Source organism: Hylaeus volcanicus, chromosome 7, assembly GCF_026283585.1.
Source record: "Hylaeus volcanicus isolate JK05 chromosome 7, UHH_iyHylVolc1.0_haploid, whole genome shotgun sequence".
NCBI lineage: Eukaryota > Metazoa > Arthropoda > Insecta > Hymenoptera > Colletidae > Hylaeus > Hylaeus volcanicus.
Window position 1 is genome coordinate 22,190,927 of NC_071982.1, and position 26,709 is coordinate 22,217,635.

Here is a 26,709-nt window from a genome sequence, read left to right on the forward strand (position 1 = left end):
GCTTAGTCTACGCGGATTAGAAATCAAGCGGATCTAGACCATGTTCTATCTACGATCTTTATCTAATACCGAGCTTAATCTGGATTTAATATATATTTAGTCACACTCCACTCCACGCTGACTAACGAGATACGCATCGAGCTCATAATTGACTCAATCTTCGATTTTACGAGTGCTAGTTTAAACGAGGTTAAGTTGAAAAGCACCTATTCGTTGACCTTGGCTCATTCTCGATCGTTACTCCGTTACCGTGTGTCAGGTTTTCGCGTACTTGATTTTAAATGGTATAGTCCTCGTTAAGTAAATCGAATAAACAGGATATAAAGTTGGATTCGTAGTCGGCAGTCAAAGTATAGCTGAAATAGAAAGTCCTGTCGATGTCGGTTCGATCCGTCCAAGACATAATCCAACACGCGTTCCCTAATTGAAACGCATATTCCGCCAACGCGATTCCTGTCGCTGCCAATTGTCCTCGAGTCGAAAGAACGAGCCAACGGCCGGGCCGCGACGCGTCTCGCGATATCCCAAGCGTCGTTTACGAGCGCGTTGTAAAGCGACTCTGTGCAGTTTGTTAGCTCGATGCACCAGGAGGCGGCGCCGGTACGTGAAACGGCAAGCGCCTACCTACCGGACGAGAAGTCGGGGACCCATTGGCCACCGCAATGACCAATCATCATTTGACATTCTTTCACCTTGCTCGTAGTGTGCGGTAACCCACACTGGACGCGACTGCAACCGCGACACCGCCACCACCGCAACCAGGAGAAGAGACTATGTCCCGGAGCGTCCAACCAGCTGCGGACACGAGGCAATTGCGCGCTCACGCAGTCTCGTGCCTATAGCGCTGATAACCCCGTAGGGTCTCCGTGATTTAACCTCTTCGGACCTCGTGCACGGAAGCCACGTTAATTTATAACCAACGCGACGACGCTGCTTCTTGATCCGATGGCGTATTAGTCTCCGAATACCTATGTATCTCGATAGGAACGTCAGTCGACGGATGTAACGCAGCCAGTTACATGGAACACGTAACCCGGTATATCTATCGCGGCAATAGACCGATCTAATAATAAATTCTGGTCGGAATACGTAAAGACGAGGTGAAAGAATGCTCTTTTCCAAACGGTAATCATTTTAATTTCCTCGGTGTCGCGTCGGCGTCGGCGTCGGTTGGTGGCCGTCGTTGAACGCATTTTACGTTCGAATCGTCGATGACCGCGCGTTGAGATAATTTCGGGATGCCACGGATTCCCCGCTGTAAACAGATTTCCCGTAACACGGTATGCTATGCATGGGTGTGTCCCTTTCCATTTCGCGAGTCAAACACGAGTACCTTTCGCCAACGCGTTCCACGCAACTTGAGGAATGTCGTGCCGATTTCCTTCTCGTCGATTCGCGACGCCTGCTTTCGAGCTACGGAATTTCATTGACCGCTATCGTCCGAGGAATCGTCCCGACCTCCAAACCGATGCGAGTCCGGCGGCCATTTAAAACTGGAAATTTGTTCCGTCTGGTATGTTGGCTTGAATGGAACGAGAAGCAACGTAATCTGCGGAATATTTTTTCCGTAGCTTGTTCTAAAAATTTCTACAAAGATACTCGGTCTGGATACGCGATTCCTCGTGACGTTAAACTCTTCGGAGACGACTCGAAGCGTCTTCCGCGCTGAAACATCGTCTCTTTATTGCGTTGTCGAAACGCTACTCGAGTCTATTTATTCCTAAGATATGGATACTTTTTGATCGTCCCATAGAGACTTGTACGGTCGTGCAACGAGTCGTTCATGATCTTGGTGCGCGCATACGGGCCGAGTCGAGTCGCCACGGGGCTTAGGGCACCAGGGACACGAGGGTTGTTGACTCGGCTCCTCGCTTATACTTACACGCTTGACGGAAAAACGTCGACTTAGGCATTCAACGTCAGCTGCGACCGATTCCGCGGTAGCACACGCCAGACCAGTTCAGGGAATTGAGTAGCTCTACTTGCCATATCCTGCCGGTTGCGTCCTGCGGACATTTTCCTGCCTATTACGGCCCGGCCGGATCGGCCTCGGGCAAAGAACTGTTCAATGAAATTCTCTGCTTGGCGCGCGGACGATTCCGCGAGCTAATCGCGGCTGCCGATTCCGCTTCCGTCCAGCCTCGCTGGTCAAGCTTCTGGCGAACTTAGGTGTCGCCTATTTCGAATCCCTTCACATTTCTCGCAAGAGAACATCAAGTTATTTAAGGTGAGCGGTGATTCGAAAAGCATTTTTGGGTCACAGTCTGCTGCCAAGTTCAACGATTTGCGGGGGCTGCAAATGTTTTCCTTTTTTAAACGTTTCCGTAGAATGGAACGTTTGCTAACGCAAGTTGCTCGCACGAGATACTTGCTCGCACCGCGTGGAATAAGGTCGCCACGGGTCGAACTCGTAAAAATTCCAATCGGCCTCGAATTTGTCGTCGAATACCGGGTGACACGATCTCGAGTCGCCAGTCGTAAAATCGCGATCCAAGTCAACTATGCGTTACGGTTCGCCGCGGATATAATAGTCGCGCGAAGAACGAAGGTCGTCCCGGAGCAGTAAGCATTACCATTCAATCGGTCAGCTGGTTGGTGCGCGTCTGACCTTTTCCTTCGACGTATTTCAAGCGTGTCGCTCGCCGTGGATCGGATTGTAAAAATCTCGCGAATGAATGGAGCTCCCTAGCGATACGAGAAAATGGCTCTTAATCGCAATAAACGTCGCGATAGCTGATAACTGCGACGACGTTAAACGATAGGCGACTGACGAGGAGTTACGTCTAGGAGAATGAAATCTGTAATAAAATATAGAAAATGGCCATGTTTTGCCGAGGACTGGAATGGAAACGTCGCGTCGCGTCGCGTCGGGTCAATTGCGGTTAACCAATTGACGAAACGATATCGCTCCTTCGTTAGCTGGATTTGATGATAAACGCGCCAAGATCGAGGAAGATTTGCCCAGTGACGCTTCTTTGCTGCAGATGTGCGAGTTTAGCGGAGTCCATTAGAGTAGTCTTTCGAATTGAAATCGAGGGTCATACAGTTCGTAATAAACGATTCTTAATCATAAACGGATTTAATTTGTCGTAAATCTGGTGGGATTCCATTACATAGTGCGAGAAGTGCTAATGTCCACTTGACCCGAACCTACTGAAAATAAGGACCGAGCGAACGATTCGTGTTTCGTTTTATAGCGAAATGTCGACGCTGCTGGTGACTTTATACCTCCGGGGGGTAATTTGCAAACGAATGGAATATTTCGAGAAACGCTGCGAACTTTCGACAAACTTGGCCGTCGATCGCCGGCGCCGAGGAACGATAAAAAACGAGGAATAAGACTAGAACTTAAATAATTTTAGTAGCATGTGTAGTTTGTCGATAGCAATTCCCGAGTGCTTCCTCGTAGGTCAACGAATCCTCGTGCCAAGAATAGCTTACCTTTATTACTTGCGCGAAGCCTGTGGAAGCTTCTGTGCGATGCAGAAACATGACAAAGACATTGTTGTCCGCGGCAGATACAGATCGGGAGCGATACTCGAGGAGACTTGAAACTTTCATTAAGTGTTCGCGAAAAAGAGACCAAACGAGAGTCTCAAGGATTCCTCCGAGGCGGCGCCGGCGACCGCAGGACGAAGAGAGGCGCCCCATTGGCGTAGAAGCTCCAATAATTTTACCGAATCGCTTTCCTTCAATTTTACTGATCAACCGCTCGCGTTTTGTTTCAGGACTAGTCAAAGAATTCCCTCGCCAAGGAAAAACATTGTTCGCCCTCGCGAATATCACGCGCGAAAACCGAGAAGAATATCAGCTATACGTGTGCTGCTCCTTTCTCCGCGCCTCTTTGACTCGAAAAGTTGCAGGAAGGCCGTCGACAGGGAAGAAGACAGGGCGTGGTCGCAATCTCCCGCGCTGCGAAACGCGTTTATTTGATCGAGAAATTTCTCTCGACTCCCTCTCCCTTCTATCGCTTACCTCTGTCTCCTTTTCACCTGATCCCACACTCTTCCACCTATGCTTCTCCTTCTCTGCTCTTCGATCCTCTACACTCGCGACATTTCCCTCCATCCACTCTACCGTCCCTCTTCGGCTTCGACCCGATCTCTTTTCACCTGAAACGTTGTTTCTCTTCTGCGTGGCCTCTATCCCTCTTCAGCTTCGGCCGTGTCTCCCTTTTCTTTGCAATTCTTGGCTGCTTCCAGTTCAAACGGAGGCTGCTGGCTCTTTCTCGCCTGTTTCTCGTCATTCGACTAGGATCATCCCTATATATGGTTTTACGATGTTAACATTATGTTGGTCTATGCATCATCTACTCGTCCGTCGATGTTTGGGTTCGACTCCGTCCCCGGTTCACGTTTCGACTCTATGCCTTTTCGGCTTAAGCTGTATCCCTCGTCAGCTTCTACTCTGTCCCTCGTCACCTTTGGCTCTATCCTTGTCCGACTGGGACTCTATCCTTGTTCGTCTGGCATCCTCTTCTTCGCGGTTCTTGCCTGTCTCGGGCTCGAACGGAGGCTGTTGGCTCTTTTTCGTCTTCTTTCCACGGTTTCCAGCCGTTCGGACTAGGAACATGCGTGTCGTGCGTGCGTGTGTCGAGTCCTATCGAGAGGCGCGTCACGCGCGCGGTACTCGTCCCTCGGTCGCGAGAAACAGCATGCGGAACCCCGTGAGGGAAGGAATCGAGGAGTCAAGAGGGGGCGCGAAGGGGAGAAAAAACAGCCCCCGACGGCGCTGCGCGTTCGCGTCAGCCTGGAGAGACGAGATTCAGCGGAAAAAGAAAGAGCAGGGACACGGAGTCGCAGCTATGGCGGGGCGAGGCTGGAGAACCTGGGAAATTTACGACGGATCGATTAACGATCGATCGATGCGCGCTCCGATCACGCGTTCTCGCCGACCGCGACGCATTCGACTATAACCGAAACTTTTGCTTCTTCGAACTCACCCGGTATACCAGCATCTCTATTTTTCTACCCCGCGTCAGCGAACCAATCCGCATCCCTCGGAGTTGGCGTTATCCTCATTATCGGTTATTAGACGGGATGGCCGCGCGCCGGCGCGGCGTTTCTAGCGCTCCCTTTAATGCAGATTAATTTCATTCCCAGAGGCAAAGTACTTGTATTTGCCAAGCATTGGCGCCACATCCGCCACGCCCTGTAATTACGTCTCTGACGCCGGCACTACTCGTTAACCGACCCGCGGCCGCGCGGCAGGAGCGTTTCGCGTTAAAAACGTCCAGACCTCTTCCCAATTAACTGGAACATCCGGGGATGCAATCTCGCTCGTGTAACGCGTGTCCCAGAGGAAACACCGATGCCACTGGACTCGGGTTCCGGTTCTACTCTGTCGATATCGAGGATGCACGACGACAAAGGCGCGAAATGGCGGAACGAAACGGATCGATCGATCGCTTAAGAGAAAACAAAAATCATAATAATTATTCGCGGAAAATGATACGCGCAAAAAGGGCTTTACGCATCGATACGCTGCGCGAATAGAAACGCCTCTAAACGAAGAAGAACGGCTTCGATTAGTTCAACGAGTTATATTTACGCGTTCGGCTGATATAATTCTCTCCCCTCGATTATAGAGAAGCAAAATGAACGAGACTATCTGCCATTAAATTCCGCCAGAGACCGTTGGAAAATATCGTCTCCATTTCGAAACACGTTCGCGTCGGAGACGCGCTCATAAATCTATCCACAGCGGCGAGTACGCCGAGCGAGCAAAAGAAATTCGGTCATTTGCGGGCGACACGCACCTCGATCCGTCCACCAAAACGGATCTGTCGATCGAATCGCGATACGGGCGCGCTTATCCGTCCAGTTGAGCTCGATTCCCAGCACACCGCTCAAAGAACGCGACGTTCGTGCTCACGAGACACGTTTAATCATGGCTCGACAACTTTGATCCTCTATTTATTCTTTCGAAACGAAGATTATTTCATTAGCTAGCAACGTAAGCGGTGGTCTAAGCTGCTATCGATAAAACGATATAGTTTATTTCGCAGGTGTTCGCGTTAATATTTCGCGAAATTTGAGCTAATCCCATCGATTCAGCCGTTAGATCTGTCTACTATCCGCAGTATGGTGGAACACGTAGAGTACAGGTCGGATCGAAGTGGTATCGCGTTGCTCGTTAATTATTTATCCTTTAACTGTTCGCCATGCGAGACGATCGTTTAGCAGGATCGTCGACGTTAAGTCTGGAATAATCGATCCCAGCGCAGAGGTGTTTTCCAGCCGTAGCGTTATAAGTTTAATAGCCTAGCCCCGTGTTCTCTTAAACGTTCGCGCTAATTGCTGTTTGACCAGAGTAACGCGGTCCGATGCGCGCACTCGTTCCTCGCTGGCTGCTCCTGCTGCCGCTGCGACGGTTTGTTTACGTCCTTTTGAGATCGCGAGGATAATGCCCCGTTCACGCTCGCGGCCAAGTGTCTTAATGCAACTTGGACGCGTAACATCGAGCGCTGCTGCTGGTAACGGGCTGTTGGCTGCGGGATAACTCGTGCTACCAGTTCGTTTGGTAATGCGTTCGACGAGCTTGGCAAGCGAAGGTCGAGGGACCAGGGAAGAGGAAAATAGAAGGGCAATTGGTCGCGCGAAATTCTAGTCACCGGGGTCATCGATTTCGATCGACTCGTTTAGCCTCGAACGAAATTAACACGCAATCGCGGGGATCGTAAATGTAGGTGCTGGATTGGATATCGTGCCAATTATGCCTAACGGATGATAACGCCTGCAACGGTCGCGATCTCGACAGGCGACTCGACTCTGTCATCGATATTCGAGGCGGTTATAGGTCAGCCGGGGTACCACGAACGTTAACCGCGACAACCGTCTACGTTCGATGTCCCCAAACGCGACGATAAAGAAGGTCGGCGAATCTCGTTCGTCCCCTTAAAAGCCAGCGTCCTCGGATCATTATCACGATCGAGGACAGCTATCGACCAGACCTTGGAATTTTTACGGTCGCGGATTATATTATAGCGCTTCTCACGTTTCCCGATACGCAGCCAGAAAAGAACTACCTTCGCGAGACCATGCTCGCCCTCTTCCCCACGGCTATACAAGGCATTCCACTTTGCTTTATCATAGAATTTTGAAACGAGTATTTGGATATCGTCGATATACACCCGAATATCGATGCGATAAACACGCATCATCTAGAAATACCTGAAATCGATCTTTAAATAAAATGTCTTTTTTAATCGCCACGTCAAAAACTTATCACGACATTGTTTGAAATAATATTTAACCCGTCTTCGATGTCCGTTACGGTGTTTTTCGTGCGCGACACCAGAGGCGAGAGCAAGTATTTTAGGCGATAAAGTTAAGTACGGCGGCGTTCGACCAAGCAAGTTTATTCCCGCGTCAACTTATTTTATCATTCCCACTGCGGATTCGGCGTCTTTTCGCGCGCGACGGTGGCATTAATCGCGATAATCCGGCCCAACGAATAAGCAACGGTGTTTATAGCGCGGTACCCCGCGCGTTCGCAATATTGTAACCCCGAATTACTGTAAAACGCTTGAATTCCCAACCTCTTCGGACAAAAGCACGCCGGCCACCGGCTAATTGCCCAGCTCCCGAGCATCTCGCATATCCGATTACCGAGTTTCCATGTGACTAGCGACCGAGTTCGATGATGCTCGCCGCTCCAAGAAACACGGGCCGTCTTCGCCGGGCGCTCGTTAAATCGGCACGTTCGTAAAGCCGAAACGATGTCGAGGATAAAAATGTGCTAACGATAATCCGGCTCGATCGCTTCTTTCGAGGCCTCGGGTATCGGCGAGAGAACCTGTGGAGGATGGAAGAAGGGACGATACGAGAGAGGAAGGCTGCATCGTGCCGCGAGAGTAGCGTGAACGTAACTTTCAAAAACGTCTTCTTCTGTGTACTTTGTAGGTACAAGAATGTGATTGATTCTTCATTCTCGAAACTGCATTCGATAATGTTATCGCTAATTAAACAACGAACGCGGTTTTTGGCACGATTCATTAACGCAACGATACGATACGAGACGCAAACTTACGCGATCGTATAGAGATGTACGCTCCTTCAACGTATCGAGCTTGATCTGACCGCTACCTACGATCAAAATCGGTCGATCGAATTCTCGCTTGGACAGACCGCGAGCAAGAGAGCTCAAGATGATGAAAATGGAAAAGACAGGGGGCCCCGTCGAGCGGACCGAGACGAAGGTGCAACGGAAAGAGATCGGAAGGCCGCGAAAACGATGTCAGCGCGAGCAGACAAACGGAGGCGGGGGCAGAGAAAGAGTCTCGACCAGGTTCGGTTTTCTCCTCGGCCCACCGCGATCGCGATCGCTTCGCTCGGTGGATATCGTGGTGTTAGTTACTTTTAAGAAAGTAACGGCCACTACCGTATACTTTGGACTCAGCTGTACGACGAAACCGGAGCCTTCGATAGGATTGTAACCCGTTAAGTGCCGATAATCCCCAGAAATTGTTCGCTGATGACACGGCGTTGAAGCGATGATAGATTCGAGTTCGCTTGCAAGTACCGCTCAAACGACAGTAAATGCTCCGGGGGCTGCACCGTGTAGGAGAAAGTCCGCAAAGCTTCGAGTTCCATGGTACACCGAGCTTGATCTTAGCTGAAAATTAATGATCGCGTTAGCCTGGACGTTGCCAGCCGAAGAAAGCGAGCGTGCGTTGCCAACGACGGATTCCTCCTCTTTCCTCGAACCGCGCGGAATATACATACATTGTCGAGGAGCAGCGTGCACGTATCGCATCGGATTTCACGTGGCGTTTGCGGTTCCTCGGGAATGGATACTCGGTTATGGGTTACGGTTACGAGCGGTGCGCGTCCCAGCTGAAGCCGAGCCACGAAATGTGGCACGATTTAACCGTGAACGATGGAAATTACACCAGGGTGAAGTGCGTCGCGAAATTTCGCGCACGAAATTGCGGTTATTGCAACGGGTTTCTTACTGGTCAGACGGCCGATCACTCTTATAGCTCAATTAGGATACCCCGACGCGCCGCGGCGCGGTGCGGCTGAGCGTCTCATCCACCAGAGTTTCCATCCTGATTTTCGATGACTTATCGTTTCGAGGTTCAGCTGGAATTGGATTCAATTGGAACCGAATCTCCATAGGTATATCTATCATTTAAAACAGCGATACCGCAGGATTTGAGACCAATAATCTGGAGCCTCGGACTCTGAAGAGCCAATATCGATGACCCCCGAGTGGAGAAACTCGATACCACCACCGGCAATGTCTGACTCGGGACATTCGATATCGATGGCTTCGTAGACGAGAGATCCGACGCTATGTTCTAGCACTCGAGTATGGCAACCTACCTACCGATAACGACTGTGGATCTTGGACATTTGATATCGATGAACTTCGAGTCTGCAGACTCGTCAATGTTGAATTCTAATCCGAGGGAGCTGTTGTCGGCATTTTTCTTTTCTCTTGGACTTTGACAATTTTTACCACAATCGCCCTGTCGGAAATACCAGAATTGACGACACCAACTCGACGAATCTCAAATTTATTGCCTCTGCGGATCGCCAACATCTCGTCCGAACGATCCGACATCGACTCTCTCCGCCCAACGGGACTCGGTATCACTTACCTTCTCCTCGGCGGATACCGTGGACGGCTGAAAAATATCGATCTACAAAGTGCAAAGGATATTGTATGCGCGCCAGACGTCCTCCATCGTGTGGGACGTTCCGAAGACCAGGAGACCGGGCAACGAGCGTGTCGCAGCTGCAGCTGCCGCGATCGCGTAGGATTCGTCGCGAGTACATAAAGCGTGACAGTTTGTTTCGCCGGTGAAAGACCCACGCTTACCGGACAGTGTTCATTTGCACGCTCGCCACCGCGCGAGTGACGCGTGGATTCTCGTAAACCCGTCGCTATCGACGAGTGAGCACGTACGCTCGCGACCGTACAATCTTTTTCAGTCGTGAATCTTTCGCCTCGGAGACGGAGATCACCTGAAATTCCAAGATAAATTGGTTCGGACGTAATCGAGAACTTAATAACCTCGATTAACCACACGACCAGAAAATTACGGGTATAACGGCTTACAATGCTGACGAGTTGCTCGATTTTGCTTAGAAATCGTTGCTGCTATGCTTCCGCCTCACGAGAAAGAATAGATTAATTATTTTTTCGATTTGGATTTTTTTAGATACTATGCTTGTAGATTAATAGCTACATTTAAGAATCATTTTTAGTATGATTTTGATTGCTATTAGACAGTTATCAATGATTTTCAATGATTATTTATTAATAATAAAAATAGTAGTATCTACAGCGCCATCGGTGGCGAAACGTCCAAGTTTGTAGCGAAAATAGTTCCAGCTGGTTCTGTTAGATGGCGCCACTGACGAAAGTAGCGATAATTATTACTGCCGAAAAACGAAAGCAGATAAATGTTTAAATACTATATTAAAATAATATATTGGAGTAGCTATGAAGTAAGGAATCGTATTAATGATGCATTTATGTAAAATAAAAAAATAATTAAAATAGAGGCGTCGGTGGCGCCATCGGTGGCGCAACACCCAAGTTTGTAGTAAAAATAGTGCCCGTTGTTTCTCCTAGATGGCGCCACCGACGCCTGTATATAAATTATTTTTTATTTTACTTAAATGCATAATTAATACGATTCCTTACTTCATAGCTACTCCAATACATTATTTTAATATAGTATTTAAACATTTATCTGCTTTCGTTTTTCGGCAGTAATAATTATCGCTACTTTCGTTAGTGGCGCCATCTAACAGAACCAACTGGAACTATTTTCACTACAAACTTGGACGTTTCGCCACCGATGGCGCTGTAGATACTACTATTTTTATTATTAATAAATAATCACTGAAAATCATTGATAACTGTCTAATAACAATCAAAATCATACTAAAAATGATTCTTGAATGTTGGTATTAATTTACATTTTATTTCTGAAACGATAAATTTCACATATTATCGTCAACTTATCATTATGTTTACGTACAATTTACGTATATTTACGTTATACATAGCGTTATGTTATATTTACGTTGAATAATAAATTTGTAACTTTTCTAGAAATGCAGTATATTATTGTTATACGACAGCGTTGATATTTGATGAACTACTTTAGCGTAATTACTGGTGATGGTGAACGTTAATTTATTTGAGGTATCCAGTGGTCGCTAGTAAATTCATGTAACAACTTTGTGTATCGATTGGGCTACTTTGTAGAAATTCTTTAGTAGTATATCGCTACTGAAATGTTATCTTGCATTCTCGTCCTATAAATGGAATGTCAAGTAAAAGCGGCAAGGAGTTTAACAACTATTTTACGGTCGAGGCGTAAAATTCGTATTTGAATGATATCAATCCTTGGGAATCTTTTGTTTTTTATACTTACCCTTGACTACGATACTTTTTTTATTGTCCTACAAGTAAAAACACATTTGCACCCTCGAGATCGTTTCCGGAGTGTCGGGAAAAGTCCATTGAGCCGGCGCAGAGTCGACGAGCCCGATGGTCCCAGAGGTAAAACGCATTCCTGCATCGAAACAGCGACGAAGAAAGAGCAACAGGGCTTCGCGAAGCCGTCGCGTGACATTTTTTCGCGATAACGCGCGTTTCTGGCTAGTGGGACTCGCAAGAAGATGCTCGACAATGGCGTTTACGCGAGACAGATCGTTGAACGAGCTCTGCATTCGGCGAGGCTTGTCCCTAAATGGCCAGAAGGCGGGGATGGTGCGTTTAAGGAGATTGCGCGAGTTACGGTGATTGGCATTCGCGCCAACTATGGAAGGAATAACGAATGAATGGACGCGATGAAGAAGGAATCGCAGAGGGTATAACCGATTACAGGATAAATATAATGGTTGTCGGCGAACGAAAAAACAATAGCGATAGTTATCTGCATGCATTAGTAGCGTATGAGTTTGACGAGTATCTAAGTAAGTGGATTCCGCGTCAGAGGCAGCAGTTGAACACCAAGTAATATCGTTTTCACCACTTTATTAACCCTCACATTCCATCCTTCTCTTATTGCATATCGTCCCATTCCGCAGAGCGTGAACTTAAAACAGGGAAGGAGGTCCGAGTTTTTGGGCGACGCGTTCGTCAAAACTCGGCGAACGAATTCCGCGTTCGAAAAATCGCTCGCGGCGTAAAGGGTTGAGTCCGCGGTGTGTCGTACAAATATTGTCGTTCGGGAGATACAAAAACGCGTGTGCCGTTGGGTAAAACGACGATTATAAAAGGGGGATGCCTGGAAGAAAGAAGCAGAGGATGTCGGAGATTCAGAAAAATTGTGCGTTTATTAGTGAAGATGACGCTCGACCAATTTCACCCTTCACTTACGCCAGCGTTTCGTTTCTCTGCCCATCGCTGTGTGCACCATGCACCACACCCTATCGTTCCTTTCCTCCGTTTTCAAGGGGTGCTTCGACGAAGAATCACCACGAGTTTACTAAGAACTTTTGTCAACGCGATGCTCGGCGAAAATGAAAAATAATTCGTACTCGTTAGCCTCGTCCGCTGGGCAACCGTGTCGACGAGTCGACGTTGGACAATTAAATTCTGTAATTGCGAAATTAATTTTCGTTGAACGTTAACGAACGAGCTTCGAGGCTAATCGACGTGAATTAATTTTCGATATTCTGTACAACGACGAGCTGCTTCGACTCGTGTCGGTGACTCTTTGATTCTCTCGAACGAATAAATGAAACGTAGGAAAATAATATTTCGAATTTAATGAAATATTCAGTCGGTCGAAGCGGTGAACCCCTTTCTCGTCAGAAGACAAGATTATTCGACTAGTCGCACATAACGAACAAGACTTGTTCTACCGTAGAAGAAACGAACGGACCTTTAGAATTGGGGTGAAAAGCGACGAAAGGGGTGCGGGAAGCATGGGACGTTGTCTCGTGTTCGCCGCGAGAAATTCGATCGCGAACCAAGTCTCCTCGCATGGAACGTGGGATCAACGAATGAAAAATTGTACGATCTCTCTTCTTTCTCACCGTTTCGCTCACTCCTTCCCACTCTCTCCCGCCCTTTCTTTCTGTCTCTCTCGAGTCCGTAATTCGCACCCTGCCACCCTTATGCTGAACGTACGTGATTTTTTTTCATATATACTTATAATATATATATATATATACCTTTTGTTTTCCTTGCTTCCTTTTATATTTATATATATATATGTATATATTTATATATTTGCATGTATAATTAGCTTTTATCCGCCATCGTCGTCGTGTAACTATCTATAATATTATCTACAGGGCAGTATCCAAACGCTGTGACTGACTGTGCGATTTGGTTTTCCGCTTGTGCGATCGGCTCGCGGGACGATTTCTGCTTGCTTCGTCGATCCATCTCGCGAGAAAGAGGCGGGCAAACGTATTCTCGAACAAAATAACGAATCGAAAGTGTTTCATCTTTCGTTATTCGACATTTCTATCCAGATCAAAGTTTTTCCCATCTTTGTACGCGAAATCGATCGAATCTTTGCTTCTAAGCGTCGGTGATCGACGAGTTTCGAGCGATTTTGTGCGTGGTCACGTGGCCAGGGACGAATTTCAAGCCCTATTCGGTGTAAGTGTAGTCGTTGAAAAGCTCGAGGAACGTAGAACGTGGTTACAAGCCATATAGAAAATACTGCCGCAGAAATAAACAATTGCAACGGTTTGTTGATAATTTGTTGATACTTGATGAAAGAATTCGACGTCTCTTTGGTAAATGCTAATCGTGTAGTTGGAGGAAACTTGGAAATATCGTCTTCCCTTTCTTTCAAAATTGCTGCTTATTCGATCAGAATCCATTTTTCTATCTACGTTGACTAAAAGTTCTTTACTCGGTTCGGTGAGTACTATAGGTTCTCCAAGTCCTGAATGATTTTTTTAAACACCCTGTATTTAACAGCCATCGTTGGATCGAGTATAATTTCTAATATTCGATTATCCGTCAACTTTCATCGTTCGTTTGTTTGGTAAATATCAAAATTGTGCGGTTCGAGGAAAGCCCTGGTCACGTGACTGTGGTTTTATCCTCGGGATACGATGTGGAGAAAATGGCGACCGATCGAATTTGGGTGTCCCGAACTTAGGCCTTTTCCTTTCATCTACGCTGCCGTCTTGGAGCGGTACCGACTAGATCGTAACACGCTATGAGTGTTTGCCCGTTTCCGTCGGCATCTTCGTTTTCTTGGTCGTCGAAGTATGTAGTCGGATTCGAGGCGCGTTTGATTCTTTGGTGTGTCTCGCTGGCAGTAACTCGGCGTGTACGGCCTTCGACCACAGATGAGCAGAATTCTGTTCGTTTAGTCGTTATTCGTTGAAATGTTTCATTCTACGATTAACATTTTTATTTCGATTCAACGATTATCAATTAAACGGTAATCTATCCGTTGTTTGTTACGCGAAATATTTGTATGTCTAGATGAAAATTTCGCCCATCCGAATCATCAGGGATGACGGTTTCCTTGGTTCATCGAACGCGTCGCGATTGCGGCCTGCATTTTTTGCGAATGATCAAAATTATATGGGAGAAAGTTTAAATGTCAACGATACTTGACGCATTCGGGACGATTCCTTCTTTGCTTGATAACTCGGATCGACTTTGGAACAGTCGCATACTAAATTTCGTATATACATCGAGATCGCACGGACCACGAATCCTCGTTTAAATACTCGCGTGTTTCTTAAGGGAAGAAAATAAACGTGGCTCGTTCCCTTTGGTGAAAAATGATCAATAGTAAAAATAGCAATAGCAAGATTCAGATTCGGTGTCCGTTTTTGCCCGACAATGTCGCGAAATATATTTCGCCGGAGCGGCGTTAAAGTCATGCCACCGTTCCAGAATCGAACCACGCTATTCTTTCTAGAAAGAGAAAGACTCGCTTTCTCGCGAACTCGATTCCAACGAGGAGTACTTGGCGAACGAGACACCCCTTCGTGCGCTAATGAATCGCTTCTCCCTTCTTATGGTCCCGTTACATGTAATCGAAATTGTGACCAAACGAACAAGTTACCTCTTCGGGCTCATAAGTCACTGTACCTGCTCGCCACGGTGTGACAAATAAGACCAGGTGAAACTGAAACTCTCTTCCCGAAGAAAGTACCATTGTCGAAAGTACCGAGTTGACTCGGTCGACTTTCTTGGTTGACGTACGACTTTATCGGTACGAAAACATCGGGCAAAGAGTTTTTTCGTTTGCAGGAGTCTCGTTTGCGAAGTAGCAATAATGAGGTACGTTTCGCGATGGTTGTAGTCGACGCGCAGTCATAGTATTCTCACGGTATTTGCTTTTCTCAAACCACGCAGTGCCCTTAATTCTTTCCTCGACTCGTCGCGTACAATATTTTTTGTCGCAAACAGAATTCGTTCGATCGAAAGAAGCGATACGTGCAACCGAAATTCCTCGATCGATTCGAGCAATCTCTTCGCGTTACATACATTTATTCGGAACGTTTTGGTCCTGACATTTGTGAAATAATCGAGATCGAAGAGGTTCCACGTCACATCTAGAGAAGATAAGTAGATGGTCCGTTTCGGGGATACCCTGTAATATTCTAGGAGGTTGAGAGTCACGGACACCCTGTACATTAGGAATAAAAGGATTGCTCGACATCGACCAAACGATACGTAATTCGACTATGGACTCGGGAATCGTTTAAAATTTCGTTCGGTGTAATTCTCGATCGAATTCGTGCAAGAGATCTTCTCGAACGCGTGCGATGAAAGGGGTATAGTAAAAGAGTGCGAGTAGAGGGGAAGACGTGAAGCGGAGGGATAGAAAGCAAAACAGTAACAGAGAATGAGAGAGAAGTGTCGAGCAGGAGAGAGCAGACGCAGCTTTCGTGTCGAGCAAGGAGAAAGAGAGAGAGAGATCATTGGCGACGATCAGTCGCGGTACACCTTCGGACGATGAACATTTTAGGAACTTGCTCGAAAGATGAACGTCATTCCCGACCGTTTTCCGCGTTTATACCCTATCCTCGGTTCACCGTGTCGCGTAAACGAGCGTACCGAAGAGTGTCCTGGAAGGAAGAGTCGGTAACGATCCACGCGATCGGACCGCTTACGTATCGTTACTTTGGTTTCTTTTTCTTTCATCTTTCTCTTTGTTGTACGTTTCTTCGTTCAGTTTCTCTAGCGATTCGCGACGTTTTCTTGTTTGTTCGGTCCGTCGTCGTCGAGTTCGTGCGCTGCCTAACGGCGAGCGCGGTTACGTGGCCCCAATATGGTGACGCGCGGAAAAGCGAGCCGCTTCGAGAAATTTCAACGAGATCCTTCAACGTCGAGAGATCCCATCGCGAGATTATCCGTTGTAGATGGTCAAGGGAGAGGCACGGGCGTTTCGACACCCGAGGCTGAATTCTCCGGTCGCCGATGGCTTCTGGGTCCCGTCATCGGCCAGCGTTGACAGCGTATCGCGGGCCTCGCTTCTTTTTCCGCTGAACAGACGGAGGGTGTGTTGGTCCGCTGCCACCCCGTTTCGTCGTCGGTGCGATTACGTCGTTCCCTTCTTACCCTTTGATTTGCCCGTACCGTGCTCGTCGCTGGTCGGACTGGGGGGTCCGCTGCCGAGTCTAGCCACCCGTCGGTAAATATCGCTGTTCACGAAACGGGGATACGAGTCGCGGTGCATCAGGGTGTAAATCTGCAGCTGGGCCTCGTCGAAGGTATGCGGGGTTGGGTGCATCATGTTGCGATTCACTATTTCGCGTACTCGCGAGTCCAAGCTCACCTGAAACCAGCCACAGGTGATTAACAAATATCTCTCGAGAGTATTCTTTCTAGCTTCTCGCGATACACCGTAAACAATGCGAGAGTTCAGACCTAGGTAACGTCCAGCCCATAAGCCATGTATTATCGGTACCGTCCCCCTCTGCAGTCGTGATTCAATCAATTGCTCGGTCAAGGCCATCCAAGGCTTATCCCCACCATGCCTCCGTGCTATCTTGTTACTCTGTCTGGCATATCTTCACGCAACCCTACAGGCACGTGTTCTCTCTGTTTCTCAATGAAAGAGGCAAGCGTAAGGTAATAGTAGGGGTCGTGACCGAAGCGATTCACGGCTAGATAAGCGGCCTTGAACGATCAATCGAACTTGTTCCGACTACAGGTACTTTCTTGAAATCTTGGAATCGTGTTCCCTATCGCACGCGTGGGAACCTATTCTAACACGAAAAAATCCTAGCAGCTCGACGCTGCTCGGTTGTTTAAGCCGCGATAACGAGGCGACTGCAACGATAACGACCGCTTATTTTTACAGGATGTTAGACTTTTCGCGGTATCCTGACCACGAAAGGACGACAGACTACACGACCAACCACCACCCTCGACAACAGAAAAATGTTATTTACGGTTAAGCAAGGTAGGTCCAACAGGGAGCAGTACTCACTTCCTTCGACGAGAGTATGGATATGTACTCGTCGTAGATGAAGCGCGCCATTTCTTCGATCCTTTCCGGATTAGTGTCGCGCTTCAGCTGCTCGCACGCCAGCCAGAATGCAATGTTCTCCTCGCTGTACTCGCTGACGAGGAACTCCCTGAAGTGTTCGCGGCCCGCGGGGCTCCTCATCAGCTTGTCGAAAGACGAGCCCCAAGACCTGACCTCCTCCAAGGTGCATTCCATGTTTCCGTCGGCACCGTTCCCCACACCGACAAGATCACCGCCGACTCCGATGCCGCTCCCGTGATCCCCGCTGACGCTCGCGTTGCCCTTCTTCTTTCCCTGGTCACCCGCGCCACCTGCACCCGTCGAGTTGCCGCCCACCGCCGCCAAACTGTGGATACATTTTTTTCATTACGCGTCGTCTTTTTCTTACTCGTCAAGGTAGATTACCGGCGGGCTGGTACTTTGGAAGGATTTCGTATGGAATCGTCGACCGGTCAATGCCACTACTAATTCCAAGTACTATCTGCATACTACCGGACTCCGAAACGCGTTATCGCCAGGCGGGGCGTACACGATGTTACGAGACGCGAAAACGTAGAAAAAACAGACACGTACACTCGTCCACGCGAAGAAAGAAAAAACGAACAAAGAGCAACCCTCCGTTTGACGCGTTGTCGGAGGAGAGACACGCTAGAATGCGCTGGCCGATAAACTGAAACACGTTCGCTCGGCACGGAAACGAGGCGAAAATAAAGAGCCGCTTTTCTCCTCGTCGTCCGCGTTTCCCGTCTGCTACGACGCGACGTCCATTATTTCCGGAAACTTCCTCGTTTCGTTCTGCAAACACTCGACCTGCCCGATAACGCCGGAACAGCCAAGGAAAACGGGGATAAATAAGCAGATAGACCCAAGCCGAGGGCCGCTCTCTCTGCGTTCGGGGTGCAGATTTCCGTCGTGGGAGGACACGTGTCCCGCATCCGGAGGGTTTTTCGACCGACGAGTTCGTCAGCGCGCATTTCATCGACCCAAGGTCGGATATCGCAGGCTTGGAAATCTTTCTCAACGAGAACATTCAACTGTCGAATGTTTAACCTTATTTAAAATAAAACAATTAAACGATTCATCGACCGGACAACGAATGAGAAACTGTGCAATCGACAAATGGTAACGGATACTCGTTTCGTTCGAACGTAAGAGTAGAGAGATTTAAAATACCGGGCTCGACCAACTCCTTGACGAGTCCAGTCTCGTGGCCTGCTTTGCTTACCATTTATTCCTGCGTGCGGCATGAAACAGAGAAAGAGTGAACGTGGGTACGGCTGCTCGACGAGTAAATAGGTTATAGCTCCATTTAAAGACAATGGACTGACATCGTTCCACGAATGATTCTATTGCGAAACACGGCGATAATGGCTTGTCACGCGGCAGGATACGCGAGTTATCGCGAGACGATTCCGAGTATCGATCGAATGTAAAGCGAAAAGAGAGAGCTTACGCGTGCAAAAAGATCCGCTTCGACGCCTCTGATAACCGATCGTCGCGCAATGAAATCAAACGATTTAAAACTAATCGCGTGGATAAAGACCAGAGGAGGACATCGTCCGGGTACAAAACGTACCAAACAATGAAATGAAATGGATTCTATTCTGTCCGACTCTGGTAGAAAATAGAGAGAAACGGTAATACCACGAGCAACTGCAGCACCAACACCAGCACAGGCAACAGTTGTCCTTCTTCGAGCGGCCCATGATCCCGGAGCCCTGGCGTTGCTGTTGCTGCGGCTGCTGCTGCGACGACGGGGGTTGCTGCTGCTGTTGTTGCTGCTGCTGCTGCTGCTGTTGCAGCTGTTGTTGCTGCTGTTGCTGCTGCTGCGCGGTCTGTTGCGGATTGCTGTGCTGCGACGAGGACCCGGAGGCCTGACCTTGGCTTTGAGCGCGTAACCGGCAACCACCGGCCACACCCTCGCCGCCGCCTGCCCCGTGACTAACGCCGATCCCCATTGCAGTTGCACCGATTCCGCTCGACATCTGCAAACGATATCTCGTCTGGTGAGTCGGTCCCACCCTGCACACGGGAAACTGCCGACTGTCCGCTAAAAATAAGTGCACCGAGTCACTGTGCTCCACCCTTGACCTTAACCTTTCCGGTGCGGTGGCTGAGATTTTCGTGTCGCGATCGGACATTCGTCCTCTGGAGGGACTCGATCGAGAGAATGCGACTGGAAACGTTAACGTTAATCGTCTTTTCAAGTTGACACTAAAATATAACTCGGAAACGTGATATCACCGATGGAATGACCGAAACAGGTCAGACTGTAGCGAATCCAAGAGTAACGGTGACGAGGTTACAAGGGTTGTTTTTGCGAGGATACAATAAGTAGGTTGGTATACACGGATCTGAATTGAAGCAAAGTCTTAAGTCTCGTTGAAGTGGTAGCGTCGAGATTGCGTGTGAAAGCTGTTCTCTATAGGGGTACCGAGTGGCTATTGTCTTCTGGAGGGGTTCCAAGTGGGATTTATCTTCTAGCAAAGTTCCGTCCCAACAATTTCATTAGAAAACGACACGATCTTCGCAATGAGATGATCGAAGCTGGTGAAATTCCGACGAAGAGAGGATTGTTGTTGTTCGAAGGGCGACCGAAGGTAGCTGGGCAATTGTCGCATCTCGACAGGGCGCATACCGTCTGAATGCCAAGTAGAGCGATAGAAAATTGGTTAGATTTACGAAAATCCATCGATGTAACTTTCCGATATTTATTTTATCCCGATTCGTCGACTCGAATCCTCTAATTTTCGCGCAGAGTCGAAATGGAGTTTTCGCTAAAATTGGAACGCGAACTGGTTTATCCTGCAAACTGGATTAATTCTTATATTTTTTTTTATTCCAGCATCTGAAAAACATCACAGTCGGATTCACACGCGGAACCACGACACAGTCGTTAAGCTTTAATTGAAACAAGCTGACCGTACGATAATTGACATATAAAGTTTCAAAAGGCTGCCAATTAGTTTGGATACCATTGTCGTCACGTTCAGCTGCATCTATCGATCCACTCGGATTTTCAAAGTTAACGCGGAAACAACGATAGTTGAATGCAAGACTCGCCAAAGAGATTTACTGTTCGCGTGTTCACAAAGCGGACCATGTTTTTAATAGACAAAGGAAAATGAAAAATGATCCCGCGCGACATCGAGCTTTCCTTTTTACTCGTTTTCATTTCAAGCTAACTTTACTACCTATCTACCGATTCTACGCCATCCTAGCTTCAACGATATCCTAGAGTACTCCAAACTCTAAGAATATCTCTCTTCAGGGACGAATTATTTCGTTTGGAATAAACAAAAATTCAAACCGACATCGATTAACGCGAGCTACCAATCTCGCGCCGATATTGCTTCGATAGAACGCGAGAATATTTATTCGTAATTATAGTTGCTACCGTCACGATGCGATATTGAAAATAAGCTAGATACCCGCGCGTGTACCAGAATGTTTCAAGAGTTTGCGTATGTTGGATTCAAGAGTGTCCAGCGGTACCCGTTAACCTACCAACAGGCTACCAAAAGTACACAACTAATCTTAACCGATAGTTCGCATCGGTTGTGCGATTATCCGACCGTAGGAAATACCTAGCAAAGGAACATCGTGGATCGAGGCTCCGATGAACAAAGAAGCTGGACCCATGCACAGCCTCTCCTTCTCTCTCTTGGCGGCCGCTTTATTTTTACGCCACGGTGTACATCGATGATCTGCTCCACGAACGGCTTCGCACGATAACGACCACGCTCCACAGTTGCTAATACGGGCTGTGGGCAGCGATTGATAAACAACAGACTTTCGCGGGAATCCACGTGTACGCGTACAGATAGAAAATCGTGTCTGACGGTAAAAAGACGCGACGTCGACGTTCGAAGCGATGTCATTGGATATTAATATTGGATAAATTGTGAAATATAGAAAGCAGTTCCGCTAAGTAAATAACGCGAATCGACCGATATTTAACATTTTCTAGGTATCGATGGCGTTATTAGATTCGCGTCCCGTAGAGTTTCCAATATTTACCGCGATCGTAGCTGAAAGAAAGAGTAGGGGAAGAGAAACTGCATTTAACAAAATAATATTTACGCGCGGTTCACACGATACGGGAAGCGTAACAGATCTCGGGGAACTGAATCACCCAATCGTTGGAAGGCTGCCAAAAAGTGCATTCGCACACAGTGTTTACATTCTCCGAGAAAAGAGGAGGGGATATAAAAATATTTTCAACTCGGAAATACGCGCGTTACAAAATTATTGTCTTCGTGACTCATACCGCGACGACCAGTTTCATACCTCGAACGTCACTAGTGTTACAGGCTGTTTCGAACAAATTTTCATTCGGACTTGTACGGACAATTTGCGCGTATCTATCTTTCTACAAAGTGTTGTCACTTTTTCGAGTGTTGACACCCTGTATATCGACGCGTGTGTAGAGTCATGCCACTCATTCTAATTATGCAACGCGCCTCGAACACTTGTTGATGCCCGTGCCGCGGTTTAGCCGTCGTTGAACTTTCAACGTTCGAAAATCCCTCGACGCGTGGCGATGCTGCTCGTTATCGACGCGAACGCGTCGGTGGATCGACCCTGTCGTCGCGTTGCTCGATTGAAAAGCACGTGCACGGCATGAGGATTATGTCTTGTTAAATTTGTCGAAGCATACTTGGCGTATCGTGTCAGTCGTTCTCTGTTTACCCTGGCTTACGAGTCGACGCGAGATTAATTTGATTTCGATCACTCGCGTGTTTGTTTTTAAATATAAATTACACTAGTCGAGATTGTTATTTTACCGAGAGCTATTTGTAATTTTTTGGAAACACCGCCGCGCCGCCGCCACGCTCGAGTAGCTCGCGAAACGTTTCATAGTGTCGGCGTGTGTCAGATGCAGCGTTTCCGTCCGTGGCCGAATATAAATCCTGGTTGGATCAACAGGCTCTGACTAGTTAGTAGCCAACCCGAATTCACGGTTCACCGATGCCTTCCAGCTGTTGAGTTCGTCTTCGGTCGGCTCCGCGCATACGATATTCGGTGGTGTCAAGGAATTTTTATACACAGAGCTAGGTAAAATTCTTATTTTATATTTAGTTTAACACGTTGCAAGGAATACTTTGGAGCGCTAAAATATTACGAGAAAGCGTTAAATTCGAGTGGCGATTCTATTCGGATAAAGATTAATTGGAGTAAGGAGTAATTCTGGTGCGAATGTAGGTTAAAATCAGAGGGGGAACAGGTCGAGTGGTTCCCTTGCGAAAGCATCGGTGTCTCGCGGCAAGTGGCAAGTGGGAACTCGCAGCCGCGGCCAGGGCATCTCCCGCGAGTCTCTCAGCCGACGGACTCTCGGTGGGTCTCTCGATCGATAATCGCACACGCCTCACCTCTATCATGTTCCATGCGCCTGAAAGCGAGTCCAGCTCGCTTCCCGCGTTCCCTGCGATCTCAGCTCTCGCGAACGGGTCCGCGAATCGCGGGACCGCCTGGTCACCCGCGAGCAGTGTCCACCCCGTGGATCCTCCCTTCCGGTAACTCCTTATCCCGCTCCTTCAACGGGACTAAGGCCTCTGCGGGCCTCGCCCAAACGTGGCTGCATGCTTCCAGCACCTCGGTACTCGAACTCTTGGCGCACTCACGGACGGACACATACGCGCACCGCGCACCCACTCGCGTTGATACCCAGGCTACGAGGACTTCCACGTCTTCGTCTTGGTGTTTGTCTCGTTGGTCGAGCAGCTCGAATCGGCGCGTCGAGGTCCAGCCAGACGATCCGTCTCGCGCATCATACGCCGCCAACCATTTCCCGCCTCCCGGTTCGTCCAGGCCTGAAAGCTCCGCGAGCTTCGCGAGCTCCGCGAGCTTTCGCGCCGATGGCCTTTCACGATTCACCAAATCGCGTTCGGCAACACCCAGCGGACCCCCATCCACCTACTCGAGAGCCGCGAGAGTCTCGGTCCGCGCGCGAATCCTCTCGAATCGAACGAGAAGCAAATACGCGAGGTTCGATCAGCACCCGGCTCGGAGGACGAGACGACGAGACGACTAGCCTCTTAATGGCGTCCCCTACGGGTGGGCGCATCCCGAAATGGGTCCCATCGGGACGTCTGGCTCCTGGTGTCCATCGACCAGGGCCAGCGAATCTGTCGCGCGGGGTGTCTCTTCTGATTCCCCCGTCGACGACGCTCGCTTCCCTCGGGGCTTGTTGCTCGGCGTGGGCGGCCCACCACCGGCGCTGCTCTCGCTGCGTCGTCCTCGGCGATGCTCGACGTCGTATAAATAGGTTCGTGTGCGATTGAAACCGCCGCAGGGCGCTGGCGCGGCCTGTTGGAGCGCCGCTACCGCCGCCTCTGGCTCGCCGTCGGCGCGGACGTCGCGACGTTGCTACCGTCGCTGATCCGCGGCGGGAGAAGGGATTCCTAAGGTACGGCAAATGAAAGAATCGACTTGGCAAACCTCCCGCCAGTCGGCCTGACGAGGGGAACTCTTCCACCTCTTACCGCCTCTGCAAGGCAGCTCGAATACTCGGAGTACGACAGCATTCAACGAAGTTAGGGTCCTAGAGAGCGTGTTTCGCGACAGGTTAGCGTTCCTGGAACCTCTTTCCCTTAGCCGAGTCGATTCCTTCGTTTGTCGGACCTTGGCAGGACGATCGAAACGGAATCACGGAACCGAGCAGACCGGAACAGGGGAAAGAGGAGCGCTGCGAGTCGGACGGAAAAGGGAAACGGGTGAGCATCGCGTTCCGCGACCTCTCAACGCATCTGGACGATCCGTCGGCGGCGGATCGAGAGCAGAGAGAGAGGGGCACAGGGAGGCAGAGAGTTGAGCGCGAGCGAGGCGGTGCGTTGTTGGGTTATTGATTGGCAGAGACCAGAGGGAGAGACGAGTCACGCTTGGACACCGAGCTGCTCGAGGCTCACCGAAAAATTAACGGAAACCACCAATGGACACTCCTGAAGGAACCTTTCTCGAATCCGGTTACTCGACACCTCGACGATTCCTGCCAGGAAAGTTTTCTGAAAGAGCAAGATGCCACGATACCCTGATCTATTCGATCTCCTTATCTTTTTAGAGTGGAAGAGCGTGGACCGATCTCGAGAATCTTCCGGCTGCTCGGAGGATCGTACGATAGATCGTTAACGATGCACTGGATCTGTTACATCTTCTTTTTGCCAACGGATAATGTCTTTTTCAGAGCGTAGATCAAGATTCGTCTCTCTTCCACTGGACACCTTTCGAATCACTGTCGTACACTTGGAGCCTCTTTTCTCTGTCCTCTCTCTCTTGTCCTAGTTCCTTCTGTCACCCTCTGTCACTTTGCTGTTTAGAAAACAGATTCGAGGCGAACTCGGCTAGTCTTGGAACGATGTCGACCTCCTGCCTGCCACCCCCTTTGCCCGCCTCGCGAGGGGTTAACGCGACACTACGCCCTCGTTTCCTAACCCCCTGATCCGTCGAGTGAAATGTTCGCGGAGGAGCCGTGCTCTCGCGGCCAATATGGCGGATGTACGCGGCTCGCGCGATGCGTTGGCCACCACTGTTGGCCTCCGTCGACGGTCCCAGCGACGCTGACGCGAGGCGCCGCGACGCGAACCTACCCGCCGCGCCGCCAACGCCGCCGTGTACCGCCGACGCCGACGCCGACGCCGACGCTCGCGCAGCCCGGCCGACCGCGACCGTTGCCGTTGTCCGCCATGCTTCGCGATCCTGCGTGCGAACGACCCGCCGATCAACACTCGCCGTACAACAACGACACAGACGAAGATGCACAGACGTTGGAACGCGGGAAAGAGACGGAGACCGTCGACGAGACCATACCCAGATCACTTTTTATTTCAATCGAAAAGCTTAATCGAGTGCTCCGATCTTAATCTATCAACAGGGTTCTCGTTATTCGAGACGAATGGTATGGTACGGTATGCGGTAACAGGTGCCGTTTCTCGCGTGGTTCACGCGCAATACCACGCGTCGCGATCTGCGTGAGAATAATAAGCGACCAGGCGTACCACGTGGGAGGCAAGATGACGACGAGCTTCGACACCGATAAGGCTATTTAATCTTATCGTTCGTAGGATTGCAATCTTGAAAACGTTTCTTTTACGACTACTCTTGACCTTTCCAACGCGTAACGTGTTTGGTGCAAAACGAAGAGCTCCCAAAGTACCTCTCAGAGGCTCTATGAAAATTAATTAAAAATTCTTCCGTCCTATTCCACTCGAGAACGTTTTCCTTTCCGATAGAATGTTATAAGAACACTCGACGAGTTGTCAAGGACTGTACGCGAAATTAAAAGTTAAAAATTGATTTTCGATATCAGGCCGAGATACTTTTAAATTACTTGAACGCACCTTGTACTTAATACGCGACCGTTCGATCGATCCTCCCAATTTTACGCGCTCTTTATCGTCCCAAGAAACTTACAGGCGTTCCACAATTTTCCTGCACGTTTACGCACGCCCGTACGTCACGATGCGTCATCTTTTACGCAACACTGCCCGCCCTTACTGTCCTTAGGATATACTTGCCTTTCGTTTATTTATAGCGAACCGTGTACCTGTGCGGACACGTGCAAAATATCTGCGTTCGACGCGAACGATATCGCCAAGCATTTAATCATCGAAGCATTTAAAACGCGAAGCTTCTCAACGTTGGAGCTGTATTTATCCATTATCGAATGCTCGTCCCTTTATTAAAGTTCCAACAAAATCGTTGACCTAGGGTTAAAGCGATGAAAGTCAGGATAAGGGGGTCGCAACAGAGAAGACTATTGGATTACATCGTCGAACGTAAAAGCGCTCGGGAAGGTATACAGAGCTTTTATTTCAATTTAATTGCAAACAGAGTATATCTTTGATGACATCCTACTTCGTTTAAACTTGTCGAGTACGACTTGTACGATAAAGTTGCGTCGATCGTTTCGAATCGAAGCTGCTGGCATCTAGTTCCTTCCAGATCAAGCTTGGAAGGCAGGGAAACGAAAATGCCGACGAGAAAGCCGGCGAGAACCTCGTCGATCTCTTCTAGTTGGCAATGCAGTTACCTGCAGCTGGATCAGACGCATGGAAACACCTTTGCGCTGCCACGGACCTCGGTCTGCCTGAAATTTCTACGACGACCATGGAAGAAGAGAACATTCCGAACAATCCTTCCGTTCCCTGGAGTCAAACAGCCCTTAGACGGTGACTAATTCTTTTGTAAATATTATCTTTCGCAAATTTCGTTTCAATTTCACGGTGGACAGGTTGTTTCTAGCTACCATCTTTCGTTTTTCGATCGTGAATCATTAC

The 26,709-nt window shown here is 48.7% G+C and overlaps 2 protein-coding genes across 2 annotated transcripts in view; one reads left to right on the forward strand and one right to left on the reverse strand.

Annotated features, from left to right (window-relative positions):
• The window catches only part of LOC128879742 (zinc finger protein 888-like), a 143,360-nt gene that overhangs the window by 105,135 nt on the left and 11,516 nt on the right, over positions 1–26,709 (forward strand). The gene's annotated exons all lie outside the window — the stretch shown is intronic.
• Positions 11,989–25,016, reverse strand: LOC128879746 (regulator of G-protein signaling 20). The gene is made up of 4 exons (XM_054129177.1): positions 22,807–25,016; positions 19,082–19,419; positions 17,396–17,780; positions 11,989–16,738 (listed from the first exon to the last, which is right to left on the reverse strand). Exons 1-4 carry the CDS (start codon positions 22,813–22,815, stop codon positions 16,502–16,504), a joined length of 969 nt encoding a protein of 322 aa, XP_053985152.1. The 5' UTR covers positions 22,816–25,016; the 3' UTR covers positions 11,989–16,501.